This window comes from Ipomoea nil, unplaced genomic scaffold (genome assembly GCF_001879475.1).
Source record: "Ipomoea nil cultivar Tokyo-kokei standard unplaced genomic scaffold, Asagao_1.1 scaffold0146, whole genome shotgun sequence".
Taxonomy (NCBI): domain Eukaryota; kingdom Viridiplantae; phylum Streptophyta; class Magnoliopsida; order Solanales; family Convolvulaceae; genus Ipomoea; species Ipomoea nil.
The window spans coordinates 1,569,657-1,579,609 of record NW_017616574.1 but is presented as its reverse complement, the minus strand read 5'-3'; the positions used below and the strand labels follow the sequence as shown (position 1 = coordinate 1,579,609).

Sequence of the window (9,953 nt, the reverse complement as noted above, 5' to 3'; positions counted from 1 at the left end):
TATATATATATATATATATATATATATATATATATATATATATATATATATATAGATTTTGAATCCAGTGCACCCCCTATTCAGGTGAGTTCGTGAGATTCAATCCTGAGCATTCGTTTTGTTATTTTAATGGTTTAGATTTATCAATTGTTTTAAGTAATACGAGCTGTTTTTTTTTTAACCTGCTGAGGGGTGTTTGGGTAATTTCGTATTGGCATTAATTTGTTACCATTTACACACCGTGAATTTTCTTTCTTTCATTATTTCCTATGTATCGAGATTCCCAAATTCTTCCGATTTCCTCTCGTTCTCATCGCCTCCTCCCGTCTCTCTGTCTCTCTGAACAACCAATCTTCGAACCAATCTCTAAAGCCGTTTCCTCGATCGGATTCTCCATAGCTTGGTCTTCCATCCGATGGTCAAAGCGTCGGAAGAGGGAGGCTACCAGTGGTGTTCAAGGTATTCCTAAGTCTTTTTTTATTCGTATTTTTGTTTCTATCATTTTGTTCGAAGATTAGTTCGACGGTGGTCGGTGGCAACTAGGGTTTTCGCATTCCGACGAGGCGGGCGAGGTTTTTGGTTGGAGACAATTTTTTTTTTTTTTTTTTAAATTGTAAACAGGGTGTTGGTTTGGTAGTGGGGAGAGGGTGTGTGTTTGTTCTGGCGGTGGGGGGTATGATGTGATCAGAGTTAATGAGATTCAGAAGTTTTTGGACATCTCTTCGGTTCAGACCTACATTATCAACAGCACTAAAGTTGTGTTCTTGAATGAACGGCCGCAGCCCAGGTCGGGAAAGGGCGTCACCAATACCTGTGAGGTCTGTGAGCGCAGCCTCCTTGATTCCTTTCGCTTCTGCTCTCTCGGCTGCAAGGTATTCTTATTTACTGCATTTTTTCTAAAGATTTTATTGCTTTTAATCCGGGTTTAATGCCGTTTCTCTGTTTGATTATCTGTTTTTACTGCTTCAATGCTTGATTGCTTGAGAAAAATCCAATCACATTAAGGAAAAGATTTGAGAATTTGGGCGTAAAGATCTTGATTTCTGGCGATTTTGTTTACAAATTTCTGAGAATTTTGGGTTTCTGGGCATTCATTACAGATTGTTGGGACATCCAAGAACTTCGTGAAGAAGCCGAAGCACTTCTCGGAGAAGAAGAGGGCGGCGGCGGCTTAACTGGTTAGTCTGTATTAACTGGTTTGTGTATTCAGAGGCTTTAGTTTGTGCATTTTGCGTATTCAGTCTGGTTTGCACATTGTTGGTGGATTCCTGGTTTGTGCATTGTTGTGTGTAACCCTGTGCATGTTATGCGTTTTGGGAATTGGCATTACAATGTTTTTTTTTTTTTTTTTTTTTTTTTTTTTTTTTTTTTTTTTTTTGTGTTTAGCTGTGGAATGGCTTTTTCTTTTTTTTTTGGTGTTGGATTTAGTTTGAGGTCATTTTTTGCTTTGTATGTGCGCTGCTGCGTCTTGCATGTGCACAATGTTGTTGATTGTTTTTGGTCCTTTTGGTGTAGGGGTAGGAAGCTGGATGTCGTTTCAACAGTGTGGACAACGTTGTACTCCCCTTTAATGTCGTAACGGATGCACTCACCATCAGCACAGATCCCCACAACCTTACAATAAAAACATGCAGCCTCAATCTCTAGCTGGAGCTCATAAAACACTGTTAGGGTGAATACCTGCACTGTGTGTCGCTCCAATGCTAAAGGAGTTTTGAACTCAGGAAAGGACCCCTCACTCTCAGCATTTAGTTTGCTTTGTCTGTGTCGTTGCGTTTCCAGGACACTTTCGTATTGCACGTAAAACTCGACCAGGCTACAATGTGGGCGTGTGCTTTTACCGTACGCACTGTTCTCTGATTCTGAATGCGATGTGGTACGTAGGACACCGCTCATGGGTAAATCTAAAAAATAAGATGGAATCCAAAACGCCCGTTCTGTGTATAACTTGGTGAACCATCGATGCCCTGTTAAGTTGTACTTTTTCATTAACGACTGCCATTGCGTTTCAAAATCACTAATGCCAATGGTCTCATTCCACACAACGTTGTTAAGCTGGGTTCAGAAAGTCTGTTCTTTTGACAATTCAACCCCAGATTTTCTCGCTCACTTTGGTCATGATATGCCACATGCAGTAACGGTGCCAGCACTCCGGCAATACCTGTGCAATAGCACTCTTCTTAGCCGGGTCTTGATCAGTTACGACACACAAGGGGCTCTTTCCCATTGCAGCTTTAAATCTCTCGAGAACCCACACGTATGAGGCAACGTCTTCTCGAGTTAGCAACCCGCAAGCGAACGTAATGCACCGTTTATGGTGGTCTACCCCAGTAAAAGGTACAAACACCAAACTGTAGCTGCAGCACGAAGAGTTCACACGTTAGCATGTTGGAAACAAATGTAGTCATTGGGTTGCCGCTAATGGGGCACCCACAGGGTAGTTAGCATGAATACTATTTGTATGCTATTTTTATTATTTATTACTCAAATTAACTCTTTTTTATTATTTATTTTCTTTAATAATTTTAAATTATTTTAAAATTTAATTTTTTGTGTTTAATAATGTTTTTAATGTAGTTTCTAAATACATAAATTTTATATACTAATACTAAACTTAATATTATAAAAATTAAATTAAAAATAAATTCAGTCTAATCTTGTTAATCGAACCAACAAACAAAATGAGACTGAAGAAGTATAATATAATGGAGCTACCAAATTGAATCTCCTCTCCCCCTCCCCCCCCCCCCAAAAAAAAAAAAAAAAAAAAAAAGTAACCCTTCTAATTTTATCAAACTAATTTTATAAGTTTAAACTGCAAATTTAAGTGTTCATAATCGCTCATCCTCTAGAAATGGATAGAGAAAATAAATTGTTAGGGAGAATAAAATAAATTGTAAGATGTGCTTTAACTAGTATAATAGACCCTCAAATACTTATTTTAATGCTCACAACAAGATCAAATTATTACCTCTCAAATTTTAATTTCTTTAGTAGAATTCAATCCCGACATTTTAATTAAACAAATTTTATGATTCAAAAATCCTCCCGAAATCTTATTTGAATTCTTTTCACTAATAAAATCACGAAATCTTATATGAATTTTTTTATATACAGTAAAATAAGTTTTTTTTTTTTAAAAATAAAAATAAAGTAAGAAACTAACATAATTACATAAATCTTGCCCTGGTTGATATATATCGAAAAAAACTTCATGAAAATTTTGCAATTTGATAAATTAATAGGCGTAATGAATTGTCATTCAATATGCAAAGTTGGAATATCTAGCTATGGTACCACTTATGTTACAAAGGTGAAATTCATTATTTAGCTAGTCAATTAATGAGAGGAGCCATTCTAAAGAAAACGGGACAGGCTAATTAAGCAAGATTAAGAATGATTTTATAAAGGCACAAGTGTCAAATAGGTCTATCTACTACTTCGAAGTGCACAATTCCCTCCATCAACTAAAACATAATGTAATTAGACACACTTACCTCTAAAGATTTGTGGATTAGCTTTTTTTTGCAGGTTACCTCCCGGTTGCCACTCCACACTACTGACATGTAATTATATTTAAATAAAAATGGTGATGAATTACATGTCATCACCATTTTTATTTGAATTCCACAACATCACCATTTTTATTTGAATTCCACATCATCACCATTTTTGATGAATTACATGTCATCACCATTTTTATTTGAATTCCACATCATCACCATTTTTATTTAAATATAATTACATGTCAGCAGTGTGGAGTGGCAACCCGTAGGTAACCTGCAAATAAAGCTAATTGACAAATTTTTAGAGATAAGTATGTCTAATTATATTATATTTTAGTTGATGGGGAATTGAGCACTTTAAAGTAGTAAATGAGCCTATTTGACACTTGTGCCTTTTACAAATTATAAAAACTCTCCATTTGTCGGAAGAAGAAAGATAGGAAATTCATTTACTTGTACATTTACCCAATTTCAGAAATAGAGAAGGATGAAAGAAAAATTGAAAATCAAAATTGAAATAAACCCAGCCTAATCTGATCTTCTAGACAGTCTAATCTAAGAATATAACAAACTAGGAGCAACCTCAACCAAGCCACAAGGTCTATTAACCTTGTATCCTTTATCAACACCTTCAGATAGTTGGTGCGATTTCTCCAATCACAAATATATATATATATATATATATATATATAACGAACAAAATACTACTATCATTCTTTTCTTGAAAAGATTAAAGATTTTAGCTAGCTAGCACACAAGTTTGTAATTGATGAATTAACATAAAATGTTCATATATGATCCTACATGAGTGGGCTGTTGATTAGCCCATGATGCCAAGAATAAGGACCAAACCCATTCTCATTCCAGCTTTGTCTGCTTGAGCTAATTATAACATCACTGTTGTTGGCACCTTCTCCTCCACCCTGCAGCAGCCATGGAAATCCCCAGTTCAGCCTGCTCTCACCTTCATCTCTTCCATAACACACCTCTTGCTTCACCCCACCGCTGCCGCATATCCGATCTTGATGATATGAAGAATTCCCCATTATTATTTCCCCATTTCCACCATTCCACTCCACACTGTTACTCTGCTGATCATCACTCCCAATCCCATAGCACAGACTGTGGAACAGCCCGTTGGTCGCCGGAGTTTGCAGAAACCCACCACCGCCCAATAACCCATAGCTTTCAAGAACATCGCAGGCGGGGTTAACGTTGTTGTTGCAGATGATTGGCCTGTCATAAGGCAGGGTGGCGAGGGAGGGCATCAATGGCGGGTGAATGGGGCTAGAGGTGAGTGAAGACAATAATGGGTCTTGGTTAGTTCGAGCCGGGCGGGAAGAGGATCTCTTGTTTCTCCGGCAGCCGCCGCCGACGGGGACGTTGCGGAGGGTGCCGCCTTTGGTCCAGTAGCGGCGGCAGGACTTGCAGAAGTACCTGGGCTGAGATAGGCTGTAGTTGTTGTAGTAGCAGAACTTTGTGTTGGTGGAATCGCACCTTGGGCATTTCAATGCAGATTGCTCATCTGCACATGCCGCCTTCGCCTTCTTCTCTTGCTGCTCTGCTTTTCTGCAACCCAACATGCTTTCCAGTGTCTGTGCAGATGCCATTTCAATTCCCGCCCTGCAAATTCCAAACAATATTAGACCACCTAAAACCTTTCTTTATTATTTTATTTTGAGTGACAATTAAACTTGCAGTCTCACTATCTGAAGGTGTATGTGTACTGTCTTATGACCCTAATTTGCAAAAAAAGAAATAAACTAAAAGCTCAAACTGTGATCAATAGTGTGACTCTAATATGTCAAATACCATAATAAAGTAAACCAATTTAATTAAATCGTTAATAATTGATTAATTCAAACCAAAAAATATTCTTTCTTCTTCCTTTGTAACGATGGTTTGTAGAAACAAATCAAATAAAGGGATTAGCAAAAAAGATTAAAAAAAAAAAATCAATTTAAGTTGTTCATATATAACTAACGAGTTCAAATTATCAAAAAAGGATGTGAACAAATGTATGCGATTCTAACTAAGCAAAAAATTATGATGAAATAAACCTAACATAAATTATCAATAATTGATCGGCTCAAACCAAGAAATTAAATGTATTCTTCCACTACTTCCTTTGTAACAATGGTAGAAACAAATCAAAGAAAGGGATTCAAGGAGTGAAGAATATATATATATATACCTGAAAGCTTTGAAGGATTGGGTTCCAGAAGAGATGTGATTATATATGAAGATGAATATCTCAGATGAAGGTGGTTAATGACGCTCTTGCAGACTTGCAGTCTTAGCTTCCATGCTGATACATATATATATTTATAATATATGCAGACAGAGAGAGATTCTTCTTCCTTCTTCCCTGGTTCTGTCTGTCTGTCTCTCTCTCTCTTTCTCTCTCTATATTGCATGAGAGAGAAAATGGTGAGTGCGTATAATGATTACAAAATATAGGTGTACCGGGATGCGTGCATGCATATATCTCTCTTGGATTTTTCACCCTCTGTGGCTGGCCTACATATACTATACATCAACGGATCATTTCATTCTTCTGGATATATATATGATGATGATCAACAGAATGGTGATGGGAATGAGACCCAGTATAGTATAGTAGTTCTGCTGTAAGGGGAATCTAACGCCACCATGCAACTATTCCCACATCCAAACAATAATTTAGGTCTAATTCTAGTTACGTGATTATAGGCATAACCAACATTTAGTATACTACTCTACTCTTCATCAATAGACTATACAATATTCCATCCAATAAACATACACTCATTATTGACTTTTATCACATAATGAGATAAATACAAGGTTTGATGATTGTTTTAGGTTGGTGTAGAGTGTAGACCATATTAAAAAATTCTGTCCTAAATTGTTGATTGTTGAATAATAAGTAATACTATACTGTGGTTGTCCAGATTAGGACTTTGATCTTTTTTTTTTCAAATATTGTAGATTGAATCAGTGAGTTAAACCCGTGTTAGTAAAATAGAGAAAGCTGGGAATATGTATATGTGATTATGGGATTAGGGTTTAGAATAATTAATTAAAGAAAATGATCAATGTATGTGGGACACAAGCACTTGACAAGAGTGAATGCCGAGGATAACGGCTTCATAATACTATATTTCAACTATTCCATAAAGTGGCGTCCCCATCAAGTAATTAAAATAGCAAATAAATATCACATGCAATCAACTAATTAATTGCTGATGATAAGATCGGATACCAATCAAAACGCAAATTTTGGGTGCCCCAATTAGGATTGACAACGCTCTATCCTACCTGGGTGTTAGCGAACAAAACTTTCGGTAAACTACTCGTGTTCGTGTTCGGTAAGTATTCGTTTATTAAGGTAAACGAATATTAACAAACAAAATTTAGAGCTCTGTTTATAAAGGAATAGAGTCTGAACAATTGTAAGCCTGTTTGTTAAGAGATCGTGAACAAGTTCGCTTGTGTTCGTTTAATAATATTTACGAACAAGCTCGTTTAGTGTTTGTTTAATAATGTTCGTGAACAAGCTTGTTTGTGTTTGTTTAATATTTGTTTGTATTCTTTTTGTAGTTGTGTTACTTGTTTGGTTATTTTTCATGATCATATATTATTTTTTGTTCACAAACGAATTGTGATCATGAACATGTTCATATGTTTGGCTATTAAGCATTCACGAACGTGTTTATGAACGTAAACGAATAGGTTCGTGAACGTATTCGTTAATCATGAACGTGTTCGCGAATGTTAACAAATACTAATGAACGCTTAACAAACGAACACGAATAGGATTTTCAAAAACCTTAACAAACGAACACGAACACAAACACTCCAAAAAACCTTAACAAACGAACACGAACAACCTCTGTTCGTTTATATTCGATTCGTTAACCGCACTAATCCTATAATTGAGTTTGAATTAAATTATATTATATTTCTTCTAATTTAATCGTTTCATATTAGTTGAGATATCATATTGACAAATTATTTAAGAAGCATAACTAGTCGAGTTACCTGTTGGGGGTGTTTGGTTAATAGTTGTTAGCCGATAATTGTTAGCTGATTGGAATAGTGGGTTTAATTAGTTGATAGCATTAGTTGATTGTAGAAAAGTGTTTGCTAAATTAGTTGTTAATTGGCTAATAACTTATTACATGCAAAATAACTTCTCAAAAAGCTGATCGAAAAAACTACTTTGAACAGCTTTTTGAATGTTAACATTTTAGAACATAAGTTGTTACAAAAAACTAATTACTTAATCAAACACTCATATTGATTGTTTAACCAAGTTAAACAATCAATAGTGGTTAAATAAGTCAAAGTTGATTGATAGACTAATTTTATTTTATTTTATTTTATTTTTTACCAAACAGAGCCATTATCTTATATATTAGTGTGCTTTTCACTCATAATCGAGGATTGACATGCTTGGATTATATTTTTTGTCGTCCTTTTAATGAGGCCAGAAGATCATAAAGTTTGTCCTTCATTCGTCATGTTTTTTACTTAAAAGGGTGCTTATATATATATGATCTTCTGGTCTCTCATTGATATTTTTTTTTTATTTAAAATAAATAGTCTCTTTAATTTTATATAAATTGTTAATTTAATAAGAAAAATTGATGGTGCTATTACCCAACATTTCTAACAGGCAACAGCAAACGTCGAACTAGTAAAGATGTTATCATGTTTGCAGTGTCATTTTTATATATAACTAATTAATGAATAATGATAGATACAACAATGGTCATATCATAAACAGACAATGATAGATCCCTCTTGTCCCATTATTACACCTTGGGATCCTATGCCTTCTCTCACACGACAAAATAATGCTGCGACTACTGCAAATTTCTTGAAAGAGAAAGCTTACCTATCATCACCACCACCACCATTATCGTTCTCTTTTTTTGTTTGTTTACTTTCATTCTAACTTGGAAACAGTATATGTGATCGCAAAATTTTCCATCATTATTTTTGATTTGTCATTGTGTGTGAAGCAATCTATGTGTTCTATTACGGGTTTAGAATTTAAACTATTGATTTAAAATGAAAAAGATTGATTTTATTATTGGAATTATACTATTTTTTTTTTAAATGTTGAGATTGGAATGATTAAAATAGTGTGAATACTATTGGAAGGATTGGACAATTTATTTGATTGCGAAATTTTCTATCATTGTTTTCAATTTGTCATTTTGTGCACAAAATCTATGTGCTCTTTTACGGATTTAGAATTTAAACTCGTGATTTAATTAAGACGAAAAAGACTGGCTTTACCATTAGAATTACACTTTAATTTTTATTTTTTTAGAAATTGAGATTGAAATTACTAAAAGGGTGTGAATAATACTAAAAGGATTGGGCAACTTATGTCAAACTCTTATTGTCCACTAGTTCAAATTCTTGTGGTTAGATCTAGTAACATATTACCCTAATACATTAATCATAGTTTATTTAAACATTGAGATTGGAACATTATGGGCTTGGATAATCCCCTCTAGGAACAGCAATTTTGGGCATGGTTGGAGTGGGGATATATCCCTGCCCTGCAATCTCACCCTCTCCTACATTTGAAATAAAATCCCTTTTCCTTCCTTGCTCTCATGGAGATTTTAGGGATAAAATTATCACCTTTAAAATAGTAATGAAAATTTCTTTTCTCATATTTGTCACAGGACATTGGTCTAGTGAATGAAAAATATTATTTTTAAGATTTACTTTCCGTGGTAAGGTGGGATTCTATCACAAAGATTGGGATTTTGGTTCGGGATGAGCTCTGTGCGTAGAAGTGTATGATTTGGTATTATGTTCTAAAATTAGATTGATTCGAGTTATTTTTCATAAGGGATGAATTTATAAGGTCCAAAATATTATTTCGTGAAATTAAAATATCTGAACTATCGAAAAGAAATAGTAATGGAAACACAACTTTTGGGGTGGGGTGGGCAACAAGAGGAGACCAAGTCAGCAAGGTACATGATGCATGCCTAATTGCGTTGGGATGAGTACTGAGTAGGAGAGATGAAGTGATCATTTGACTGGTCAAAGTTTCACACAATTCTAGTTCAAACAAGACACTGACACAAAGTGAAAGTGGGGTAGGGTTTTAGGAAGGTGAGCCATGAATGAAAAACGACAGGCACACAGTATTATATTGTTGTAGTGGCAGACTGGCAGTCTGCTTGGCATGTCTGTGAAGCAAAGAATGTCTATTAGATTCCACCGGTTTTATTTCATTTCATTTCATACATACTTCAATTCTCTGCTTTAATTTTGATTCCTTTAATTTGTGGAATGGAATGTTATTGGATTCTGAGACTGACTCAGATCAAACCTTGATATGCCTCGTGCTTTCCGCTGCTGAATTATTTACAAAAATTATATTATTGCGTAGATAAGAGAGAGATTGTGAAGTATATAACGTACCAGCTCCTT

The 9,953-nt window shown here is 35.0% G+C and overlaps 1 protein-coding gene and 1 long non-coding RNA gene across 3 annotated transcripts; one reads left to right on the top strand and one right to left on the bottom strand.

Moving 5' to 3' along the window:
* Nucleotides 1-681: 681 nt before the first annotated feature.
* LOC109172986 lies at nt 682-1,168 on the top strand. Its single transcript, XR_002052830.1, has 2 exons — nt 682-872; nt 1,101-1,168. It is a non-coding gene; the product is annotated as an uncharacterized LOC109172986 (long non-coding RNA).
* A 2,767-nt stretch (nt 1,169-3,935) lies between these two features.
* Nucleotides 3,936-6,028, bottom strand: LOC109172970 (dof zinc finger protein DOF2.1-like). Of its 2 annotated transcripts, none has more exons than XM_019322219.1 (2): nt 5,701-6,028; nt 3,936-5,129 (listed from the first exon to the last, which is right to left on the bottom strand). In XM_019322219.1, the coding sequence occupies exon 2, from the start codon at nt 5,114-5,116 to the stop codon at nt 4,307-4,309; it is 810 nt and encodes a 269-aa protein (XP_019177764.1). In that variant the 5' UTR covers nt 5,117-5,129; nt 5,701-6,028; the 3' UTR covers nt 3,936-4,306. The 2 variants fall into 2 exon arrangements, with proteins under 2 accessions (XP_019177764.1, XP_019177769.1); XM_019322224.1 differs by having other exon boundaries at nt 3,936-5,126; nt 5,702-6,028.
* Between the last annotated feature and the right edge of the window lie 3,925 nt (nt 6,029-9,953).

Coding starts and splice junctions, on each gene's coding strand:
- LOC109172970 (XM_019322219.1), bottom strand. CDS start 5,116: ATGGCATCTGCACAGACACTGGAAAGCATGTTGGGTTGCAGAAAAGCA.